Source organism: Anabrus simplex, chromosome 1, assembly GCF_040414725.1.
Source record: "Anabrus simplex isolate iqAnaSimp1 chromosome 1, ASM4041472v1, whole genome shotgun sequence".
Lineage (NCBI taxonomy): Eukaryota > Metazoa > Arthropoda > Insecta > Orthoptera > Tettigoniidae > Anabrus > Anabrus simplex.
The window spans coordinates 1138905342-1138932135 of NC_090265.1; the positions used below are offsets into that span (position 1 = coordinate 1138905342).

The 26794-nt window shown below is 42.4% G+C and overlaps 1 protein-coding gene across 14 annotated transcripts in view; it reads right to left on the reverse strand.

Annotated features, from left to right (window-relative positions):
- heph (polypyrimidine tract-binding protein 1 heph) overlaps positions 1 to 26794 on the reverse strand; it is a 1355684-nt gene that overhangs the window by 339261 nt on the left and 989629 nt on the right. For all 14 annotated transcript variants that reach the window (XM_067137384.2, XM_067137387.2, XM_067137377.2 and 11 more), the window contains one exon: positions 14984 to 15085. In XM_067137384.2, coding sequence (XP_066993485.1) covers positions 14984 to 15085 — 102 coding nt within the window. The remainder of the gene's footprint in view (positions 1 to 14983; positions 15086 to 26794) is intronic.

Below are 26794 nucleotides of genomic sequence, written 5' to 3' on the forward strand. Positions count from 1 at the left end.
TTGTCTAAATAAAATACAAAATATCAGCAAGATATGAAATAAATCTGCGAAGTTTTATGTATTCACAGAAAGCTAATACACTGAGGTGACACCAAATTACATAAATGTCTTAACGAGACAAATATAGGCCTACAGTCTGTTCAAAAAGTGTAATTCCTAGATTCAAAATAATAATAATAAACTTTCGATCATACGTACAGAAAACTGCAACATGCCACAAACAAACCGACATATACAGATTGTCAATAATGTATCTTTAATGCACTAGCAAAAGTTTCAGCACTCAGAGGTAATGCTATTCTTGAAAATATTAGGGAAAATGTATTGGTATGCAATCATTTGGGGGCGTCATCTCAAGACCACGTTGTTATGAAAGGTTGCTTTATGGGAGTTTTATCATCACTTTCACTTTTCGACACTGATGCGAAGATAGAGCTGACAAAAATTCTAAATCTGACTGAATCTGTTGGTTCATTCTCAATAACCTCAAAGTCAGATACGTCACTTTCATCTTCCAACAAATTTCGCCATACTCGAGTAAGTGGTATGTTCCGAACTGTCAGTGGAGAGATGGTGTGGAATGACATCGGAAGACGAATAAGTTTGAGTGGAGTCTTTAAAAGTAGGAAAGATCACAATACGAGGATAAAGTTGGAATTCAAGAGGACAAATTGGGGCAAATATTCGTTTATAGGGAGGGGAGTTAGGGATTGGAATAACTTACCAAGGGAGACATACATACATACATACATACATACTGTACCGGGAAATGATTAGGGATCTGGGCATGAGAATCTTCACGTAGGGGTGGACGGCACTTATGGAGCAGGTACAGAGAGGCGTACGCCGAGCAAAATAATAGTTGGGCTTAAAGCTCAATTTATTCACCGTCATGTATTTATGGGCAACGTTTCCTACTGAATTATTCCTGCTCCTTTTCACGAAATATTTGTTTAAACATTAAAGCAGGTTATTTTACAAAATTTTCGTAACCAATGTTTACCTGATTTAAAAACATATCCACAAAAGATTGCCTTTATTTTGAGGTTTCGAAAATAATTTGTTTTTACGTAAGTCACCATAAACTAACTGAAATGAATGTCTTTCACCAGAAGATCAAATTCAAAATTCCAAATACTGAATTGTTTCCCTACAGTCTTTTTAAATAATAAATATCACTTTAAAATAAATACTCTTCCACTTTCAAAGTTTGTGAAGTTCTCCCTAAAAGTTTTTATACGTATGAAAAATTTTTCACCTCGAAAATAACGAAACTAGAATTTAGTAAAAGTCTAGTTTCCAATGAGCGTTGTAATAATTGTTCGTAAAGCTGCTAAACGAAGTCACCGATTTTACTATTCCACTTGGCAACAAGAAAGTTCGTTTTGTGAAATTTTATGCACTTGTTTTGAAAGTGGTTTAAAATACACTTCGTATCACCTGTTTTTACTGGAACTCAGGACTGGAATGTAGACAGCTGCTGGTCAGCGAGTTGTCACCATAGGCATAGGCAGCCGGTGTCGTGAAGTCATCACCATAGCACCACGCCCCATATCCCATGTTGATACCGCAGTTCCATTCCCTTGTTGACACGTCCCACGTCAACTCGAGATTCAGCTTGTGTAGCGGCAGGCAGATATAATTACGAGAAATAGGCACTCGTCAGGATTTCGCGCGTCACTGTGTAGTGTAGCGAACACGAGAGAGTACAACTGACTGTGATTGCTTGGTAGTGTCCCATTAAAAATAAGTCCTATTTGCACTTCATAAATGTATGCCCGGTATTTTGTTATGTGCACTTGTTCACTGTTCTTAACACTAGCAGCAAACTTACGAAAGCTCATTTATCGGAATAACTGTTCAGAGGAAAAACACAGATATGTCTTATGGCGACGATGGGATAGGAAAGGCCTAGGAATTGGAAGGAAGCGGCCGTGGCCTTAATTAAGGTACAGCCCCGGCATTTGCCTGGTGTGAAAATGGGAAACCACAGAAAACCATCTTCAGGGCGGCCGACAGTGGGGCTGGAACCCACCATCTCCCGATTACTGGATACTGGCCGCACTTAAGCGACTGCAGCTATCGAGCTCGGTCTGTTTAGAGTTAATCACACTTGTATTAAATACCAATCTTCAAACACTTTCGGTTAAGATATAGTCTATTATGGATCTGGCACCCCAAGCCTCCCATGTGTAGCGATGAATAGCCTTATGCTTGAAGAATGTACTCGCAACTGCTAAACCCGTACTAGCACAGAAGTCCAGCAATATCTTCCCATCCCCATTAGCTTCCATATCTTCCCCACATTTACCAATTACCCTTTCGTAACCTTTAGTTCTATTTCCAATTTTCGCATTGAAATCGCCCATTAGCGCTATTCTATCCTTGCTGTTGACCCTGACCACGATGTCACTCAATGCTTCATAAAACTTGCCAACTTCGTCCTCATCCGCACCTTCACATGGTGAATACAGTGAGACAATTCTCCTCCTAATTCCTCCAACTGCCAAATCTACCCACATCATTCGCTCATTTACGTGCCTAACAGAAACTACGGTGCGTGGAATGGGATATCTGATAAACAGCCCTACCCCGACTCTGCCCCTCCCTTTCTAACACCCGTCAAGTACACTTTATAATCTATCTCTTCCTCGTCATCTTCCCTTACCCGAATATCACTTACTCCTAGGGCATCCAGATGCATCCTTTTTGCTGACTCAGCCAGTTCTACTTACTTTCTTCCATGAGCACAGTTAATATTGATAGATCCCCATGAAATTCAATTTCGTTCGCATTATTGTTTCTAAGGAGTCCCTCGCCTGTCAAATGGGAGTGAGACTCCGTTACTCCCATAGGTCCGAGGCTTGCTTAAAATGTTCTGAGCTCGGTAAATTCATGAAGCAGGATGCTACTCTAGTTACACATAGCCCAAGTGAGGATCTCTCCTCTAACGGGTTATGGACCACCGGTGAATTGTATAGTCCTAGCCGCCTGAGCACAAGGAGGGCCATGACTCAGAATATGTCCGAGATGCCCACTCCCATTCCATTGCAACTGGTATCCCGACTCTTAGGACCACTTACTAGGCCACTCAGCCGTTGCCCATGGTTCATGAACTAGGACGTGATTACAGTAACCCACACCATGGGAGATGTTCAATAAATTTCCAAATTCTACGCAATCATTTAAGAAAAGGCAAGGAAAACAACAGATAGGGAATCTGCCACCAGGACGACTGCTCTAAATGCAGATCAGTAGTGAATGATTGATTCTTTACTTCTGTAATAAAATGAAGATGCCATATTATACACATAATGCGCTAAAATGTATATAATCAATCAAATATGTTTTATATAGAAATAACTCACACTGAATGGAATACTGCAAAATAAAATGTAATAGAGTAGCAAAGCAGAGCCCGTGAAGGTTTGTTTACAAACACTACAGAAATAGCGCTCCAACAGTTGGTCAGGAAACTGCACTCATTTAGTTCTGTGAAATTACGTCCAAAGAGGTTGTAAATATGAATGAAAGTGATCTCACGGCTGCTGTGAACATCGAGAACAAGTAGACTGTCATGAGATCTGTTGAAGAAATGGGGAAATTACGAGAAGAAATACGAACGTGTCGAATATTCGATACCACTACAGCAGGGACCAAAGTTTCGAATATTCGACAGTTGCCAGTTCTAGGGTTAAGGAAATTATTGCTGTAGGGGGAATAGTGAATAAAATGGTGACCTACATACTAAATGAGGACCGAGCTCGATAGCTGCAGTCGCTTAAGTGCGGTCAGTATCCAGTAATCGGGAGATAGTGGGTTCGAGCCCCACTGTCGGCAGCCCTGAAGCTGGTTTTCCGTGGTTTCCCATTTTCATACCAGGCAAATGCCGGGACTGTACCTTAAGGCCACGGCCGCTTCCTTCCAATTCCTAAACCTTTCCTATCTCACCGTCGCCATAAAACATATCTGTGTCGGTGCGACGTAAAGCAAATAGCAAACAATAGAGGACCACGAAAGGCAAGAAGAAAAGAATCCGCACTAAAGGACGGACGTGAACAGCAAGGAAGATGATATAGAATGAAATACAAGCCACTAGGAGATCATAAATTCATGGAATTAGCAACTGTGAATGCGCAACTCTGAGGCTGCACTCTAACGCAAGGTGAATCTCATTTACCTCATTTCAATACGAATCGGCTAAGATGTTCGGTATCTGAAAGAGCTATCCCATCAACAGACACACTAGCTTTATTTTATTAAATCAGCAGGAATCACGTACTGTTAAAACTACTCGGAATAGATCAACAATATCTCTGTCCTCCTTTCAGCAAGCATGTCAGTGGCGAAGAGTCAACATCCTCCACTATCTCCCAAAAGGTTCAACTGCAACCCTATGTTCACGGAGGCATTTACCCTTCTCCGATAGTGCAGTTCCCTGCTTTCGGGTAGTGCCATCACTTCTGATGCACCCCGTATACTTACACAAACTCTCCCTGTACGCAGACTGACAAGGATAGAGAATGTGCGGAACTAGTCTCGGTGGTTCAATAGCACAGAAACGTTCAATACCATAGCCGTCTCTACGGTACGGTAGTGTAACTTGGTGCACAAACGTTTGGCCAACACCGCGGTGCACAGCGAGAGATGCTCAATTATTTAAGACAGCTCGTGTTCTCCATTATAGAGCGGGTGCGCGCGGAGAGTGTAGTGTACCGTCCGAAAGTACAAGCCGGGTCTTCGTGTACAAACAGTTGCAGACAAAACTGCTAATAATGTTCACTGTGTATCAGTCAGGCTGATATAATAAAGCGCCCGCTTTTCAGATAAATATCTCAGTTCAATATAGAAAAAGAATGCCAATCAACAATGTAAATTTGCAAACAAACAACAAGTTTCGTCAACTCGGGTGTTGTAAGCTATTCGATCAACAACGATCTCTCTCCACCCCAAGAGTAGCATCAATAGATTAAATGCAACACTCTTCTTTTTTAAAAAAAAAAATTAAAAAGACAGTGCTATATTTGCACAACATCCGATCTGATCAATGCGGCATAGTCTATGCGGGAGAAATCAAGAGCTGCAACATCCAAAAAGGTAGAATACAAACCTGGAGTACAGTGATACGTATATTAGTCCTAAGCCAGAAGACTAGTTGGATCATCAATAGATGCAACATCAGCTGTCATGAATAGCCTATGCACCAGGAGGGGTTCTAGGGAAATGAGGAGTGATGTAGTTTACCACTGCTTTCCTCACCGAGCCAGAAGGTAATGTTAGATATCAGTAAAACAAACCCACCGAAATGTATATGTCAACCAACCCCATGAGGAACACTTTCGCACTATTCAGCACGGGGACTGGTTGTAACGGGAATAGTTGTCACTAACAATGTTCATACCTTAAGTTACTTCCATACCATCGAAGCCAAGGATGAATCAAAGTAACAAACTAGTTCTAGCCCATGCTAGAAGTACAATGATAGGACCTAGCCCTACATCTTTCAAGAAAAAAAAGGTAAATGTGTAGTAAAAGAGAAGTTCTTCCTTAAAGAATATTTAAAACATTATATAACACAACGGTTTTAACTAAATCTAAATAAACACTTTAAACAACAAAATACTATGATGAACCGTTGAATGCTTCGCAAGGCTGTTTACAGGTGCAGGCAAAACCACTTCAGTTTCTTTTCCAACTGCAGGTGAAGTAGATACTCTCCGAAAATAAATGAAAACACTCAACGTATGAAACCTCTACTGCACGTGTTAACAAAACTGAAATATTCTGTATATGAATCAAGTCAGAACCCCCCCCCCCCAGCCTTCCTGAAAATGGATAATAATGGATCGATACAGAGAGGTATGAATATAATCTCCGCCAATAATAGATGCCCTTTCCAAAATGTGCACTTTTTCGTAATTAGTTACCCGGCTGTTGATTTCACAAGCGAGAACTGGCATTGAAATATATATCTTCCCATTTAATAGAAGAGTATGAAACTTCGAAGTGTCAACGCAGCATTCTGCTGCCGTCGGCCCACCCCTCCCTAACTCAGCATCCTGAAGATGAGAAAAAGAACTGTAACTTCGATATACTCAGTCTGCACAGTGTATTCAATGTTAGGGTTATGACTATAATAAGACACAAGATTCCTAAATGTCACTTTCCTTCTCTTTCACTGGGCACACCGCGAGGCAGGAGGAAGCACATGAAGCGACGAGGATTCAATTATTTCCAACAATGACAATGGAGACGATTCATCAATCAAAGGCGGGAAGTTTATAAAAAAAAAACTAAAATAAAAAACGAAGTATGGCAGCAGCTTATAGAACAGATTTTATGAACGCAATAAAGAAGGAAATACAATATCCTCGATAGTTATAATTTACAACTCAGAGGCGTGGGGAAGCGGGATTAAAACGGAACTGTTTGATTCAGTAGTCGCCAGGGAGGAATATTTTGGCGACAATTTTCACAAACTGCTCCTCGCCCATTACAGCTCGGAGTTATTAGCAAATATGTATGACATGCACCGTAGATTATGGTAAAACACAAAACAAAAAATACAATCCATTTCCATTCAACTGGTTAACTACTGAAAGTGGAAGTACAGGCACGCTCGAGGAGGCCACAACTACTGCCGACACGTTACAGGAAACTACATACCATATCTCCCGCCGGGACAAACGTATCATTACAGCAAACTGTTAAATGATCACCTTCCTACCAGTATTCTCTCACAGTAGCATGGTCCGCTTTAAAATTAAAAACGGGACATGGGTATCCTATCACTTTTCTATGCGGTCGGGTATGAAGTGAGATGAATGTAATGGCAGAGCAGGGTGTTACTCGAAAAAGCTTAATTAATTTTCCCACGCAGTGTAACCAATATATGCCTCGCGCAATGTTTCGCAGCATGCTCTAATCTATGGAATGGTTACAATGTCCATACAATCCATTTGAACACTATCTAACGCAAAGTGTAATGCAACCTTTGTAATAGTGTTGGCTACTAAATGCATGATTCGAAGTAGTGTACCGATTCATTCAAGTGTCCGAGTGAATCGATTCATAGGAACGGCGAGCTCATGGCACACGATTCAGCTTGGACAGTGCTGAGTGGCGCACTCACTGGACTAGTGTTGGCTACTGAATGTATGATTCGAAGCAGTGTATCGATTCATTCAAGTGTCCGAGTGAATCGATTCACAGGAACGGCGAGCTCACGGCACATGATTCAGCTTACTCCCAGCGGACAGTGCTGAGTGGCGCACTCACTGGACGTTGACGGGGAGCCGAGCTTCCGCTGCAGCGAGACAGTGAATCAGTGAATCATGGCACATCGAAAGAATCGTGAACGAGCGCGGCTCAGTGAGACACATGATACACACGGCTCATCGGCTCACTGGACACGCGGAGAGCCGAGCTTCCGCTGCAGCGAGACATACAGTGAGCCATGGCACATCGAAAGAATCGTGAACGAGCGCGGCTCAGTGAGACACAAGATACACACAGCTCCTTATCGGCTCACTGCAGCGAGACATACAGTGAGCCATGCTACACTGAAAGAATCGTATGCTATAATGGACTCTCGAGCTCAGCTCATTTGAAAATAATACCCATTTGCATTCACTGTCCTCTTCTTACAGGGAGGTTTAAAAAATAGATGGATTTATTTGCAGTGTTAAAAAGGTAGTCACAACATAATTCTGAAGTAGCTAGTAAGCAGGTAGGCTATTAGGTTATACTATTTATTAGTTTAATGAATCTTAGTATTATAACTTAGTTGACATTTGACAATTAAACTCGACTCTAGCCTGCCCTATGACTGAGTCATGCTCATGACCACTCAAAAGTACCTGTTTTATATTGGGAAGAACGGCTCAGTATTCTCTCAGTTCATATGTCACATCGTTGCACAAGACTTCAATCATATGTGGACAGACGCAATAACAGTATGTTGAATCAGAAAACCAGCGGGCTACTGTACATCTCGGGTAGCCTATACAAAATATGACTATTAAAAAAAATCCTCAGCTGATAGAAAAATACTTTTTTTTTAAAAATGACTGAGCGAGTTGTCGTGCGGTTAATATCGCGTGGCTATGCGCTTGCATTCGGGGGATGGTGGGTTCGAATCCCACCGTCGGCAGCCGTTAAGATGGTTTTTCCGTAGTTTCCTCATTTTCACACCAGGAAATGCTGGGACTGTACCTTAATTCAGGTCATGGCTGCTACCTTCCTAATCCTAACCTTTCCCACCCTGCGTCACCGGAAACCTTCGATGTATTAGAGTAACTAGCATTTTTTCTAAGAAAGGAGTTCATAGTATGAAGACCAGATGGCAGCTGCGAGCACTGAATGCTGTTGCTGCTGTCTTACCAGCACATACTACACAGATGCAGTAGGAGCGGTGACCAATGAGCCGTGAATCGGATCACTGTATCGATTCAGTAACGTGAACGGAATCAAATGAATCGATTCAGTAAAATGAACCGAATGTCCCATCACTACACTGGACGTTGACGGGGAGCCGAGCTTCCGCTGCAGCGAGACATACAGTGAGCCATAGCACACCGAAAGAATCGTGAACGAGCACGGCTCAATGAGACACAAGATACACACGGCTCCTTATCGCCACACTGGACAGTGGACACTGGCGGAGAGCCGGGCTTCCTCTGAAGCAATACATACAGAGCCACGGTACACTGAAAGAATCGTACGCTAAATGGACCCCCGAGCTCAGCTCATTTGAAAATAATACCCACTTGCATTACCGTCCTCTTCTTACCAGGAGGATTAAATAATAGATGACCGAGATCGATAGCTGCAGTTGCTTAAGTGCGGCCAGTATCCAGTATTCGGGAGATAGTAGGTTCGAACCCCACTATCGGCAGCCGTGAAAATGGTTTTCCGTGGTTTCCCATTTTCACGCCAGGCAAATGCTGGGGCTGTACCTTAATTAAGGCCACGGCCGCTTCCTCCCCACTTCTAGCCCTTCCTTGTCCCATCGTCGCCATAAGACATATCTGTGACGGTGCGACGGGAAAAGAAAAGGATTTATTTTCAGTATTAAAAAGGTAGTCAAAACTTAATTCTAAAGTAGCTGGTAAGTAAGTAGGCTATTAGGTTATACTATTTATTAGTTTAATGAACCTTAGTATTATAACTTAGTTGACATTTGACAATTAATAAAACTCGACTCTAGCCTGCCCTATGACTATGAGTCATGCTCATGACCACTCAAAAGTACCTGTTTTATATTGGGAAGAACGGTTCAGTATTCTCTCAGTTCGTATGTCACATCGTTGCACAAGACTTCAATAATATGTGGACAGTAAGTGAGCCGACTGACGCAATAACTTGACCAACAGTATGCTGAATCAGAAAACCAGTGGGCTACTGTACATCTCGGGTAGCCTATGCAAAATATGACGATTTAAAAAAATCCTCTGCTGATAGAAAAACACAGTAAATATTTTCAAAAATGACTTAGCGAGTTGGACGTGCGGTTAGTATCGCGTAGCTATGAGCTTGCATTCGGGGGATGGTGGGTTCGAATCTGACCGTCGGCAGCCGTTAAGATGGCTTTCCATAGTTTCCCCATTTTTACACCAGGAAATCCTGGGACTATGCCATAATTAAGGCCATGGCTGCTACCTTCCTAATCCTAGACCTTTCCCATCCCGTCTCACCGGAAACCTTCGATGTATTAGAGTGATAGCATTTTTTTTTCAAAGGAAGAATTTCATAGTATGAAGACCAGATGGCAGCAGCGAACAATGAATGCTGTTGTTGCTGCCTTACCATTACATACCACACAGACGCAGTAGGGAGCGGTGACTCTAGTGTGCCGTGAATCGGATAACTGTATCGATTCAGTAACGTAAACGTAATAAAATGAATCGATTCAGTAAAATGAATCGAATGTTCCATCACTACTTTGCAATGTGGATTAAAAATGAACTATTTTAAAATCAGGATGTTAATTATCTCTCACTCTCTCTCTCTCTCTCTCTCTCTCTCTCTCTCTCTCTGTTTATCGGAAAAACTTTCGGAATTCTTACGTTCAGCAGTCACTGAAAGGCGTATGACGCAACCAGGTGCCTTTCCTGATGGCAACCCCAACAGAGGACTTAATGACGTGATATATGATAGTAGGAAGAGAAAGAATGCAATCCGGTGCCGCCATGTGGCCTACTTCTAACGAATAGCACCTCGGAGTCTCCTCGAGGCTTAACGTCACTATCCGAGGGACGAATCGCCATCAAAAGCGGCATACACCCTCAGTCCATTTGAACACTGCAGAGAGGTCTGGAACTGAATCCAGGCTTTTGGCACGCAATCTAATGATTAAAACTTGTATACCACCAACTCCCTTACCCTGCCCGCCAACATTCTGATGGTGAACATGTTTTGAGACCAATAGGACTCCAAACAGGATAGTTCCTGTAAAGTGTAGAAGGTAAATGAAGAACATGCTGTTTATTACAAATAATAACCTGGGTAAGGTAAGGGTTATACTGCCCGAAGGCAGGTCCGAACCTCCGCAGAGGTGTTCCTGAGCCGGAGTTTATGTGCGGTAGGGTGGCCAGTTCCTTTCCGCTCTTCCATTCCCTTACCCCCCACCAACAGCGCGTAGCAACCCATCCAACTCCTGACCACGCCCATTGTTGCTTAACTGCGGAGATCTCGCGGGATCCGGTGTTTCAACACTGCTACGGCCATTGGCAATAATAACTTATCGTTAACAAATTATATACTGCATGCACTGCGCATTCATTGCAATGACTCACGATTCTATTCACAGCAAGATATGTGATAACTCTGGAAGTCATGAAATGCCACAGTGTAAGTAAAGATGGGCGCTGACAGAAATTGTGTGAACAGAGATCAAACTGTCTCTGTATTAATTCACGCTCAAAACTCCACGATTCAAATAAAACGGTAACTTACAGTAGATCGAGATAAAACTTTAATTAAAGATTACTCTATTAAACAAAAGTACATATAGGTAGTCCGATTCAGTATTATAACATGCTCCAGGTTAAACAAAATAAAATATCTCTGAACAGTAATCCTCTCGACGAGATCAACGGGCACAACATAGACATACCAACCAAATATACAAAATCCAAAACCTTACGTGATGAACATCTTCATTAGGAAGAACAGATTCAGCTTCCATTTCTTTTCACCCACATTTTCATTCCTTGATATTCAGTTTTACAAACCCATTGAAAAAGTTGTAAAAGCGTCAGCCAAGCGTGTTCACATGTAACTTTCCTGGTGGTCATTCTGTCACATGTAATGGCAGAGCAGGGTGTTACTGGAAAAAGCTTAATTAATTTTCCCACACAGTGTAACCAATACACGCATCGCGCAATGTTTCGCAGCAGACTCTAATCTACGGAATGGTTACAATGCCCATACAATCCATCTGAACACCATCTACCGCAATTATAATGCAACCTTTGTAATGTGGGTTAAAAATGACTATTTTAAAATCACGATGTTAATTTTCTCTCTCTCTCTCTCTCTCTTTATCGAAATGTCCCCCCCCCCTCCATGACACTACAGTCCTTGAAAGGCCTTGACCTACTAAGCGACCGCTGCTCAGCCCGGAGGCCTGCAGATTACGAGGTGTCGTGCGGTCAGCATCACAAATCCTCTCGGCCGTTAATCTTGACTTTCTAAACCGGGGCCGCTATCTCACCGTGAGACAGCTCCTCAATTCTAATCACGTAGGCTGAGTGGACCTCGAACCAGCCCTCAGGTACAGGTAAAAATCCCTGACCTGGCCGGGAATCGAACCCGGGGCCTCTGGGTAAGAGGCAGGCACCACGGGGCCGGCGTTTATCGAAATAACTTTCGGAAATCTTACGTTCAGCAGTCGCTGAAAGGTGTATAACGCAACTTTCTGGTTCGTGTCTCATGTCTATAGAAAGACGAGCAAAACAAGCATGGTTTGATGTTCTACAGCAATGACAGCTCCAGTGTCGACTCTCCATCAAGCTACATATCGACAACCCCATAAAGCCAGCCTCCACCAACGGTGGTACAGTCACTGCCAGTAAACTGTGAGCGCCATATGATACGCACAATACCAGGTCCTGCTAGCGGGACCAGCATCAATGTTTCAACTGAACAAGACTTGTTATTGGAATTAAAATATTTACCTCGAGGATTCATTATTATTTTCGACACGTGTTGCTAATCTAGATAGTCATCAACAACCAATAACGGAGAAATTGTAGAATGTCCTAAACTGTAATTCTCAATGTTCGAGCCTGAGGGTTTTACATACAACATTTTGTTACAACAATGTAAACGCACATATTAAAGTTTGGGCTGGGAAGACTTGGATCAAAGAGGACGAGCTGCTCGACTAAGTGGTATGTTCCGAGCTGTCAGTGGAAAGATGGCGTGGAATGACATTAGCAGGCGAATAAGTTTGAGTGGTATACCCGGCAACTTTTAAAAAGAGAAATCCGGAAGTTCCTAATGCAATTTTTTTTAACAACATGCGAATGCGCTGCAAAGTCTTGAGACATAGTGGAAAAAGAACGGCAAGGAGGGTGATTACAAACAATACTAATACATGTTAAATATATGTTATGATCACCCCTGAAATTACACAATGTTACATCTTGATGAGTGCTCATGTGTTTTCACTTAAAACTGGGAACACTTTTCCGTGATCGTATAAAACAAGGATATTAAGCAGAATATGCCTCCCTAAAAGACTGATAATATCGTTTCTTAGTGGAACTCATTACGAACACCACTAAAAAAATACTAAATCGCTTACAAATTCGTCACACAATTCCACAAGTTTCAGAACTACCGCCAATGTTACACCCACACACAAAGCCGTTTAGTTGCTACGAAGCACGACACATTTACTAAAGTTGTTATATATAAATTCACAGCCTGCTACTTTTCATGCCGGGTCGAATGACTCAGACGGTTGAGGCGCTGGCCTTTTGACTCCGACTTGGCAGGTTCGATCCTGGCTCAGTCCGGTGGTATTTGAAAGTGCTCAAATACATCAGCCTAGTGTCGGTAGATTTACTAACACGTAAAAGAACTCCTGAGGGACACCTCGGCGTCTCCGAAAACCGTAAAAGTAATTGTTGGGACGTAAAGGAAATAACATTATTATTATGCTACTTTTCACGGATTTCTTTTCTACAAATTCAAAGCCTGCTACTTCTTCTGGAACATCTCAGTGAATGAAGTAGCAGTTGAGGTCGAACAGGTGACAAAAGCACGGTGATAATCGATAATGTGATTATCAATAAGTTTACCGGACGAATTTCAAACACTGCATCTCCTATTACCAGCTACTATAGAAAGTCAAATCCGATTTGACCGCAGAAAGCGAAAACAAGCGCGGATATTCAAGATCCATACAATAACGCTGTTCATCCGCACAACCGTAAAACACACTCAAAATCCGTACATTTTACGAAAAAACGGAATGCTTGGCAGGTATGGAGTGGTGTCTTTAAAAGTAGAAAAAATCACAATATGAAGATAAAGTTGGAATTCAGGACAGATTGGGGCAAATATTAATTTGTAGGAAGGGAAGTTAGGGATTGGAATAACGTACCAAGGGAGATGTTCAATAAATTTCCAATTTATTTGCAATCATTGAATAAAAGGCTAGGAAAAGAACATATAGGGAATCTGCCACCCGAGCGACTGCTCTAAATGCAGATCAGTAGTGACGGATTGATATTTAAAAGAAATATTTAGGTCGAATACCGAGGTCACGTAAGATTTCCAAATATCGTAATACATATTCAACTTACTCACTGGAATGCTACACAATTACATTCATTAGTATAACATAAAAGAGTTTTATGAATGCTACAATCAGTACAAAACATGCAAGGGGGCCGATGACCTGCGATGGTAGGCCCCTTAAAACAACAAGCATCATCAACATCAAAACATGGAAGTGACTGCACAGATGGTTCTATGGGAGTATGGGAGCCGGTGCCGCGCACGGGTGCCACTGTTAACTATGTTCCTACGGATTGTTCACTGGGAGACGTGTCTAGCACGGCATGTGTTGAATTGAGACGTGATTTGCTGCACGGTTGCCCGTCTGTCACTGTTGACAATCAGATGTCGCCGGTCACGGTCATCGAGGGTGGCTGGACGGCCTGTCGTTCGTCTGTTGTGGATGGTAACACCCGCATTCATCGGACACTACGACGCGCATTTGTCGCCAGTCTCCAGGGATGGACACTGGAACAATGGCGTAACGTGATATGGTCGGACGAATCACAATTTCAACTGCACCATGCCGATGGGAGGCACCACGTATGGCGCAGAACACATGTAGCGATGGATCCCGTCTGCCTCGAAGGTGTGGTCCAGGGCGCTGGTGTCTCTGTTATGGTCTGGGGTGCGTTTTCCTGGTATGGAATGGGCCCTATAGTTGTTCTGGAAGAGACTTTGAATGGTACGCGGTGTGTTGAGCTGCTCGGAGACCATCTCCACCCATATTTGGCCTTCCAGCGCCCAGACGGTTTTGCGGTGTTTCAGGAAGATAACGCGCCGCCACATCGCTCCTACGTCGCCCGGGAATGGTTCCAGGAACATGCAGCGGAGGTCCAACGACTACCATGGCCACCCAGGAGCCACGATATAAACCCTATCGAACATATCTGGGATGTCCTGAAACGCAGGCTCCGTGTCATGAATCCTGCACCCACGAACAGGCCAGCATTGGCGGCCGCTCTGCAAACGATTTGGTTTCAGCTGCGTCCAGAGGACTGCCAGGGACTTGTCGACTCACTTCCACGGCGTCTCACTGCAGTTCGCCGGACCAGAGGAGGCCCCACACGATATTAGGTGACCATCCCAAGACATTTGCTAAGTCAGTGTAGTTGGGTCAAAATATCTTATCAGAGAGATACGGATTGCAAAACAAGTACGAAAGGAGTAGAGGGAGACAAAAGATACTCACCTTCTTAGCATCATTGTTGTTGTCGGCGTGGTTAGGCTGAGGACTCATGACAGAGCCATTGCTCACCGCACCAGACTGAGACAGCAGGTCGTCAGAGCCACGCTGAAACAAAGAAATGCAAATAATAATATTAATATCGATCACATTCTAGCTAAAATAATTAGTAGCCACACAGAACCAAGGCGTCACTGGAGATGTATTCGGGTGAAAGTGAGCGGAGTAGTTCCCCGTTGTTGTTTTCTTCAGAGTCAGAGTTTGTTATTATATGACAAACCCTTTATTATAAAGTGACTTTGAGGATGCCTTAAGATTGCTTTTATAAAATATTTAATGGAAAAATTCATCAAACTGCTCCTCAGATGAAAATTTACAGGATGAGGAACTACCCTCCTTGGTTTAAAAAAAGAAATTGACCTAATCAAAGCGAAAGAAAAATGCAGAAAACGAAGACAGTAATGCATATAGTTTGTTGATACATAGCGAACTCCACAAACATTCAAAGACTAAGCCTAAGGCTTACATATTCTAGATCACTGATTCCGAGTTAAATATACTAAAACTCAACCCAGAAAGTTCTGGAATAGCATTAGAAGTAAGAACATATGACATACGACAAAACATATGACATTTCACGAACGTCATCTAAGACGGAAAGAAATATCGAACGGATTTGCAAAACATTTTCAAAATGTGTATTTCAGCCAGCCTGCAAATTATAACATTTTTGAAACAAAAAAAAAGTCTCTCCGTATTGCTTGTCTCTCGAATCAGTAAGCTAATGAGAATGAATATAAACAAGCAATTCAGAAGTTAATCCCAAAGATCCAGTGGACGAGACGACATATATATTATTAAAGGATTCGGGAATGTATTGATGCTTCCTCTGTGCAATGCGACTCTTAGTCGACAATCGTTCCCAACTTTATGGAAACTGAGTACAGTACGATACATTCTAAAAATTAGTTATTCTACTAAACCAGAAAACAACAGAGGTGTTTCTGTAATTTGAAATCTTGCGAAAGCATTTGAACATATCCTTTATTTTAGAATTTATGATCACATAAAAACATCAGCATATCAACATGGCTTTTATAAAGGAATATTACGTCAAGATCAAATTTGTTCAATTTATTTCAGACTCGTTAACCAGAAATGTATCTACTGACACTATATATATTATATGTGTGAGTGAATTTTACAACAGCTAAAGCAATATTCCGGGTGGTTCACAAACCCCTTGCGATTTAGTTTTATGCATCCCGTCGCTTTTTCTACAATTCAGAAATACATCAGTCCCGCTTCTAAACCGTGGTAATAAAACGAGATGTGTAGTTACGGGCTAAAAACTAGCAGGAATCGTGAGCGCCACCATTAATTCTTTGTGAGTACCCTCAATGAACCCGTAAAACGAGCACAGATACGAAGAATATGTACCTTGCAATAGAAGGTACTCACGCAGACCAGGAATAGGATATTGTACAGGCTGGAAACTGCGCGCTGCATGTCAAGCCCCGCAACAACTCACTTGACAGAGGCGCGGTGGGAATTGTGATAAAGGACGGTGCTCGAAGGTTCGAATCCCACGCAAGTATTTTTTTAGTATTAATACAGCCATTTGACTGGAATGTGGCAAGGCTGCATACTTAATAGTTTCACGGACTGATTTATCTGGCCCTGAAAAAGGCCATTAGTATGGTGGCATATGGTATGGAGCTGGGTTGGAAGAGACTAGGAAACATGAGACAAGTTTCACTTACCTACATCTTTTAACGCAGCACCTGCTCGAAATGACAACCTCAATGGTCAATATAGAGCTGCGCGCACTGTAGTAAGGACCGTCTGGCACGTTGCAACATCTCCAGCGTAACGGATCGGCATGCCTCGATGATGAACTGTCTAAGATGACCAGGATTCCTCGGTTCCTGTGCTTACACCAGTTGTTTTATATGTTCCCACAGAAAAAAAAATCTAGGGGCGTAAGATCGGGCAATCTGGCGGGCTAGGGGCAAGTCTTCCCCTACCTATCTATTTATCAGGATACGTCGCATGGAGATGGTTCCGGACGACCACCGCCACGTGCCGTAGGGCTCCTTGATGTTAAATCTCATCCTGCCGAGGTAAAGGAGTGACACATGTTCCATGAACGGTGGTAGGTCATCTTGCAGAAACCGCAGATAGTGTTCTCCCATCAGAGGTCCCCCAAAGAAATGGGGACCAACCAGATGATCACACACGATGCCACACAATACGTTCACGCCCCGCTGTACCTGAAAAGCTGCCTATCATGCCCAATGGAGATTATCCACACTCCAGTAATGCGTATTATGCCGATTAACTGTTCCATTGTTGTGGAACCACGTTTCGTCCGTAAATAAAATGGTCGCTAAAAAGGCAGGACCAGTGTCCACATGTTGTAGGAGTCAATTGACAGAACGCCACCCGTGCTCGAAATCATTACCATAGAGTTCCTACCTGCGGTTTACAAACCATGGATCATGTACGACGTAGGAAATTGGTTGTCTGTGTTCTAGTAATGTACTGTAAGTGCGGATGATACGAGTAAAACCGCTCGGTATGCAATATCCGAATAAAAGACGCTCGGCTGACGTTCGCCTCCAGTGCAGTAGCCCGTGTGCTAGTAGGATGGTCATGCCGGACAGCGTTCAACACCTCTTCTTTGTGAGAAGACACACGGAGTTATCTCAAAACAGGCCGTGTCCTTCCCAGGGACGACGACTGCTCAACTTGGCAGTAGCCCGCAGGCGACTTTCTAGCAGATGTCATACCTGTCGTCAGTTGTCGTCTATCCGGATACCGTTCATGACACAGGCGTTGTGCCTGCTATACATTCCCTTTAGTTTCTCCATAAATGAGCAACATATCCACATACTCGTCGCTGGACGAGAAAGTAAATAAGCTTGGTGTTATGTTGTGACTTTCCTCCAATAAGGGGAGTTCGCGCAGCTACTGTACATACCTACCTGCCCTCGCATGTTGTTATCGATACAATATGGCACACTTTGCCCTACCTGCGGTCTACAAACCATGGAACATGTACGACGTAGGAAATTGGTTGTCTGTGTTCTAGTAATGCTGAAATACAACTGACTTTTAGTGGAGACACGTTTAACACCTGTTGCTATCACAGTAGGAGGTAGCACGTCTTTGATCGTCTTATATGCACAGTCCAGTAGCATCCTAAGTCAGTCCTGCAATGCACTTCTCCCCTAATGAGAACAGCATTTCCATTGCTGTTTCTTTTAAAGAAAAATATTTTGGAGAAATGAAATTGAAAGTGCCACAGAGCAGGTGCGCGGACATTATCAGTATTCACTCTTTTCCAGCCAAGACCTTGCCTGCGAGAGGAATAACTGCTCCAAATTGAGATAAGATACTGGAATATTATTGTGGATCGAGTATAGTATCACTCCACTTCATTTTTTCTTCAATTCGTGCAAAGACAAGATCGAACGGAAGTGAAGAATACCTGACTACTAGGAAGACAAATTCTATTTTTCTAACAATCGGAGGAGCGTAGTTTAAAAACTACACACCTACCCTGCCCATCATTAAAATGTTCTTGTTCTGTCCTGCGCATCTACTTGATGCGAGGCGAACTACTTTGCCACACTCTGGAATGTTAAGGTCTGACACACAGTGCTCTTTTAGACTGGGTCTACTCCATATTTCTTCATAACGTGGCTTCTTCCTTGGATTACTACTTTCAAATGGACGGCACTCCGTTTCACATACCGAAATAGTAGTCAAATCAGACAACACACAACGATCAACACTGTACGTCAGACTGAACGGCGGACAATGGGTGAGAAAAGGTGAAGCACAGGATATTACGCAGTGCCTTCTCACCGATGTAACTGCTTTTGCACGTGAAATAGTAACTTCGCTGGATTTGAAACTAACCCTCAACTTCACCTGTTTGTAACAGCATGATGTGTAAGGGGTCTTCTTTATGCTGGAAACGTGTATACTTGTCGATCTTGAAGATAAAATTAGTAATATAAAAGATTTTCTTATAGTATGGTTGTCGGGGGAACACTTTGTAAACACCAGGCGAGTTGGCCGTGCGGTTAGGAGCGCGTGGCTGTGAGCTTGCATTCGGGAGATAGTGGATTCGAATCCCACTGTCGGCAGCCCTGAAGATGGTTTTCCGTGGTTTCCCATTTTCATACAGACAAATGCTGGGGTTGTACCTTAATTAAGGCCACGGCCGCTTCCTTCCAACTCCAAGGCCTTTCCTATGTCATCGTCGCCGTAAGACGTATCCCTGTCGGTGCGACGTAAAGCCAATAGCAAAAAACACTTTGTAAACAACCGTAGTTGAAGTTGACTTTTGGAGTTAGACTGTTAAAATGAGTCTGAAACAAGAAGAAATTAAGTAAGGAGGGAGATATCTTGCTTCGTTACTTGGATATTGACTTGTTGGAAATTTTAACCCAACCTGAATGAAGATTTTATTTCATCACCATAATCATTACGTGTGTTCGTCAATCTCATCGGAGGGAAATCATCTCCATTCCCTTACAGAAAGTGAGCGAGTACGACGGATGGTCTCTGATAAGCTTTCCGAAAATAATATGAACTCGCACCCTGGAGCAGGCGCGTCATATTTTGTAACACGTTTGGTCACGTGGGGGACAGGTGTCACCCAAATAATTTGAGATTCTTCTCCGTAAAATAAACTAATGTTGAGATTCATCACTTATAATATGATTTATTGGATTTATACAAAGATATTAAATCAAAACCAATCAACTGAAACATCCATATTTAAGGAATAATATCCTTTTTTACAAAAAAAGGACAAAATTTGAAATTTGTTTACAAGCTTTTGGTTTAGGCTGTCTTGTCTCATGTTTCAAATATTAGTCCTTACAATACTGCTTGAAAATATACTCCTTCCTGTTCATATTTGTTTCAAACTTCTGATTTGTCTTGAAAATATTAAATGTGTTTATAACAGCAATATTGAGCAAGTTGAAGAACACTACCACTGGCCATCGCTGTGTGTTTATAGCAACATCATATTTCTGAGATAACTGGTCCACCAAATCAACCATACCTTTAGTCATATTATAAAAGCTCATCATGTCTAGCTTCTTTTGTTCACCTGTGTCCATGTCTATGGCGTCACATTGTTCATTGTTGAAATTACCAAAACAGTTTTGTTCTTTTTAGTACAATAGGACAAGTGTGCACTCTTCCTGAAATCCAAGAGGGAAGACTTTTCTTCCCTTCGCTTGTACGGTAAAAACTCTTTTGGAATTTCCCTCTTGTTACTTCTTACTGTACCGACATATGTCAGGGACTTATCTGTGAGAAGGGCTTTAGCCAAGAAAATACTGGAAAACCAGTTATCTCCGGTAATATTTCGATTTATTCCCTGCACCGGCTCAACTAATCGCAAAACAATGTCTTGAGCAGTGTTGCTCCGTTTGTATGGACCTTCTGGTTGTGCACCTACACATGTCTCAAGATTAATTGTATAAGCAGTTTTGGCATCAACCAGAGCAAATGTTTTCATCCTATACTTCGCAGGTTTTCTGGGATTAAACTGTTCGAAAGAACATCTGCCGCGAAAAGCTAATAGTCGCTCGTTCACTGTTAGACAATCACTGGGAGAAAAGTACTTTTGGAAGTTGCAATAGATCAATCAATCAATCAATCAATCAATCAATCAATCAATCAATCAATCAATCAATCAATCACTACTGATCTGTATTTTGGCAGTCGCCCAGGTGACAGATTCCCTATCTGTTGTTTTCGTAGCCTTTTCTTAAATGATCGCAAAGAAATTCACCATTAGTTGAAATACCTCCCGCACAGGTGAAAATTTATCAATTTCTCGGCGATCAGTTCTGTCTCTTATATCGTTAAATCTCAAACACCTTAGAAAGAAAAGGAATCTTTTTTTCTGCCAGGGTACGATAGCACGATTCCCAGCCATTGCCCTTGCTGTTGTCCCAAAAATCATGAATGCTTTTCCTTGAACATCTAAAGGTACCTATCCGATAGAGAAGACCAATTAACGATGCACCCCGCGGTTGCCAACCTAACCTCTCTCAATCAATCAATCAATCAATCAATCAATCAATCAATCAATCAATCAATCAATCAATCAATCACCACTGATATGCATTTAGGGCAGTCACCATGGTGGCAGATTACTTATCAGTTGTTTTTCTAGCCTTTTCCTAAATAATGTACGAGCCCCTGGGGCCCCTATTAGTAACCTTTTACGATAGACAGCGGATACTGTGTATGTTATACTGACACGATAGGCAGCGGATACTGCGGATGTTATTCTGACACCCCAAACTACAGAGGAAAATAATGGTCGGTGAATGAAAAGACAGCCTTATTATTATTATTATTATTATTATTATAATTATTATTATTATTATAGCCTCCGTGGCTCAGGTGGTAGCGCGCCGGTCTATCACGCTGCGTTCCGTGGTTCAAATACTGGTCACTCCATGTGAGATTTGTGCTGGACAAAGCGGAGGCGGGACAGGTTCCTCTCCGGGTACTCCGGTATTCCCCCGTCATATTTCATTCCAACAACACTCTCCAATATGGCAATATAATTTCATTTCATCAGTCATTCATTAATCAATGCCCAGGAGGAGTGCGACAGGCTTCGGCAGCCGGCACAATTCCTACCCTCGTCGATACATGGGGCATCATTCATTCATTCATTCATTCATTCATTCATTCCATTCCATTCCTGACTCGGTCGAATGACTGGAAACAGGCTGTGGATTTTCATTATTATTATTATTATTATTATTATTATTATTATTATTATTATTATTATTATTATTATTATTATCAAAATATAATGCTGTGGTCGCACAGGTAATATAACGTATTTTTCCTTTCGACATAAATGTATGATAATGGCATGTGGCCTCAGGAGAGGCCTGGTGAGTGAGTCACCACGCGTCTCATCCCTCCTGCCGTCATCGCAGGCACCTGCTATCCGGAGTCGTGAATTTTGAGACTCGTTAGAATGTTATCTAATTCAGTTATTAGTTTGCAGTCGTGTTTTTTGATACCATTTACTACTAATTTTAGCCCGTGAGTTTTAAGACTCGTGAGTTCTGAGACGTATCCGCTGAATCGTGTGCCATTCCTGTGAATCGATTCACTCGGACACTTGAATTGATATACTGCTTTCGAATCATACACTCATAAGCCAACACTAGTGAGATAACGATGAGATGGCTTTATCTCACGTTTAAATGTCGAGAAAGATGGTTGATTTGACACTGAAAACAGAGGGTCAAGTGAATAATATTCTTCAGAAACGGAAAAGGTCGATCCTTCAGTGACACCATATAAACACTGTACAGCAGACGATCTCTCCCGCCATATATTACTGCAAGCACTTACAGCGAGCTATGTGGGAGGATGACGTAATGGCCAAGTACGGGATAGCGATGACGTGAACCATCAACAGAACAATGGAATGATGTGAGGCTTCCGCAATTCACCTCCAGTAATGTACTTTCGACAGAAAGATGACAATTTCTACGAAAACTAATAAAATATGCGTACTGTGCTTGTTACTGATTTATTTAAGTAGTAATCGTTTCAATATGTTTCCTAATTAATTGTTCACATACTGACAAATTCATCCCTATGCTACGTTTTGTGCAATTCATTTTAGACAGCATTTGTTGGCGATTTTGCAGACTGCAGTGACTCCGCTAACCACATGTTGTTCCCTTGTCTTCAGAGGCCATCACTCAATGGAAGGATATAAATAGCGAACTACTATTCCTCGATTTATTACAGTTCCGTGCTGACAATGGTCGCTCACTTCCTTACCATGAAAAAAAGCGGAGAGGCCGATGAAGAGGATTAACTCATATCGTTGCTTTTCGATTGGGCCTCACAACATATATTCGTATGTTCTTTGATGTATAAATTATCCCTTGTATTTAGAATATTACTATATACTTTTTGATGTACAAAACAATAAATCATGTTAAATTAGACAGTGTTCAACTGTTCGTGTACGCAGCTCCCAAACATCTGATGTTAAAAAAAAAAAAAGAATCAAATCCGAGCATCTTGGGTGAAAGCGAGGTGACGATGATGATGCCTCTTGTTTAAAGGGGCCTAAAATCTAGGTCGGCCTCTAATGGGACAAGGTGGACCATAGGGGAGTTTAAAATAATCAGTGGATCTAATTCACAATGATAGATTATGGTAGAATAAGACATTGTCCCAAAATGCAATGATATAACATGAAAATACATATTTAGTAAACATATTAAAATATCCAAACACAAACTAAACAGAGTCGATAGAGTAAAACTTAATAAACAATAATATAAAGACTAATACCAAACACTACGTTTTAAGGCAGGAATCCACTGAGGCAACAATTGGGCGACATGGAGCATGCGACAGTGACGCATGCTGCAGTCGACTTTCAATTGAGGAGAAACGGCGCGAATGGAGCGTGCGGCTGTGTGGCATGAGACATGTTTCCGTCTGTCGAACACACACTGGTGCCGCATGCTTCAAAAATGTGCTTGTCGAACAGTGTCGCCCGGGATCCGACAGGGTGTGGATCGGTGCTACAATTTCCGTGCGGCAAGATGGAGTGGGCTACTGAAAACCTATGAATTTAATTGAGGATTACCACAATGCTCCGGACTTGCGGAATCTAACATTGAGTGGTTATAAAAACAATAGCATTAAGAAAGGATACGTTGAAACGGCTTTCAGAAAAAGATGCTTACAGTGCCCAACAACTGAAGAAAATTCAAAATATGCGTTCAGCTTTCCCCCGAGAGCACAAATGACTTCACAAAATGAAAACTTACCTTTCTTCTTGACATCGACACTTTTTCTCTTAATCCGTTTACCCTCCAGGGGTAGTTTTTCCCCTCTCACTCAGCGAGGGATCCCGCCTCCACCGCCACAAGGGCAGTGTGCTGGAGCGTGACACATTTGGGTCGGGAGATAGAAATGGGAAGAGGACCAGTACCTCCCTCAGACGGCCTCACCTGCTAGGCTGAACAGGGGCCTTGTGCGGGATGGGAAGATGGGAAGGGATCGACAAGCAAAAGGGAAGGAAGCGGCCGTGGCCTTAAGTTAGATACTATCCCGGCATTTGCGCGGAGAAGTGGGAAACCACGGAAAACCACTTCGAGGATGGCTGAGGTGGAAATCGAACACTCCTCTACTCAGTTGACCTCACGAGGCTGAGTGGACCCCGTTCCAACCCTCCTACCACCTTTCAAATTTCGTGGCAGAGCCGGGAATCGAGCCCGGGCCTCCGGGCGTGGCAGCTAATCACACTAGCCACTACACCACAGAGGCGGACTGACATTGATGTTCCGAGGAAAACTACTTGAACGTCAAGTGACAATGAGGAACGTGAGGTGAATTGATTTAAAGCCACCGTTTTCCTTTAATAAACAGCATAAGTTAAATGCTTATTAAGTTTGTAAGTAAGATTGTGATTTATTCAACGCCCGCCGGCCTGTGTGGTTCAGAAGGTTGAGGCGCTGGCCTTCTGACTCCAACTTGGCAGGTTCGATCCTGGCTCAGTCCGGTGGGGTGTCCGGACATTTGCGGTCACGGACAATTGCTGTCATCACAAAATCACGGACATTTGCGGTCATTGAGATAAACTTGTGCCCACTCACAGAAATTCTCCAGTTGTCACAGGACATTTGCGGTCACTGCAGCAGGGGATGGACCTCATTAGCTTAATCTCCGGGTATCCCCGCTAACCTACCTGAGCTATGTACTGCTCCCTCCTTGCAGATCAACATTATTTTTTCTCTCGCCGGCATTGTTTAGAGAATGATACCTTCAGACACAAACACAATTCTATATCGAAACTTCCTGGTGTAAGTATTTACTGCTGTGTGCTGTAAAGGATTTGACATTAACTAATAAGGCAACTGGTTATATGTACAGAAAGTATAGGGAAGGTCAACATGAAATCGTCACCTGGGTGTGTGTGAAGGTGTCGTATGAGTTGCGCCGAGTAAAAGTTGCGCCGTGTTAAAATCAGTAAAACTTGCGCCGTGGTCATTAATCATTCTAGGAACTAGAGGTCTTGTTTGGGAATTCCACAGGGAAGTTTCGTAGGCTTCCCATCACTGTTCCGGGGGTTAAATCTACGATCACTTTAAATAGCGTTTATTCTGGACAAGGCTGGCGTTCAAAATATTATTTCTGATTTCTTCATAGTTTTTTTTTCTGTTTTCACTGGTCATTCTTTATTCAACAAATTCGCTACATTTCATTTGCCATCCATTAGTCTTTGTCCGCAAAAGCACGTCAGATCTCGCATTCGGCAGTATTTTCTTCCTTTAGCGGTATTTCATTCTTCATCCATTCCATTCCTGACCCTGTCAGTTAGCTACAAACAGGCTGTGGATATTCTTCATAAGACTGAAAGATTGATTCCATGTTTCCACACTTGGTTTGTAAATTAAGTCAAACTACGTAGTTATGCACATTTCACCCACTGATATAAATACGATGCAAGTTTTCTAAATGTGCAAGAAACCAACATTGATAGAGTGAATACCGAGCTCGATAGCTGCAGTCGCTTAAGTGCGGCCAGTATCCAGTATTCGGGAGATAGTAGGTTCGAACCCCACTGTCGGCAGCCCTGAAAATGGTTTAACGTGGTTTCCCATTTTCACACCTGGCAAATGCTGGGGCTGTACCTTAATTAAGGCCACGGCCGCTTCCTTCCCACTCCTAGCCCATTCCTGTCCCATCGTCGCCGTAAGACCTATCTGTGTCGGCGCGACGTAAAACAACTAGCAAAAAAAAAAAAAAGATAGAGTGAATAATACTTTTTATATATTAATTTCAAAATCTCAGTACTACAGATATTCACAGACATTCTTGAACATGGAAACAACCCCCTGCAGTGCAGCGCAGGTAGCTTAAGACAGCTGTCAAACCACTTCTACTCCCGACGGGGAATCTCCACGGCGCAAATTCTACTCGGCGCAACTCATACAGAACCGTGTGTGAAGGAGAACAAGTCATGTCATTCTTTTGGTAACATACAATTCTGTAGATGATAAATAAATATATTCTATTTCATATCCAGCCTCTCTTGATCAACTCTTGTTCTCTTCCGACCCCCACGGTACGATGTTTGCCAAGCCCAGGGAGTCTTACATTTTCACGTCCTTCGTGGCCTTTCCCTTCTTCTTTCCCTAAAAGGAGTCGAACCTATTCGAATTTTTTCTGTTTATTTTTAAAGGAGGATGGTGGCGCCGTTCTAATTTCTCACAAAAACAGTAATCACCACCGTCACGAAAACGAAATCATAATTCAATCAATCAGTCACTACTGATCTGCATTTAGAGCAGTCGCCCAGGTGGCAGATTCCCTATCTCTTGTTTTCCTATCGCCGGCGGTGTGAACGGTGTTGTACACATGTTGACTTGGCCCTGTTTTTTTTTTCCGGATACCCTTCCTAATTTCAACCATGTGTGGAGACCCTTCCTCATTTCAACCCTGTGTGGAGGGATGCATTCACTATGGCGATTTTCTGGGGTATTTGTTAGTGTAGTGCGTTAACCAGATGCGATTAAAATCCCCGACCCGTCCTGAAATCGAACCCAGAACCTCTGATTCGAATACCTTGACGCCAATCATTTAGCTAATATAAATACGAAATACGAGTCAAAAATTTGAAGTACACACGGAAAATAATAATTTTATTTGTAGGCCTAAAGATTTTGTTCCAAGGCTTTGTAATTTTTCACAAGCTCGTATATTTGATATTTAAACTAT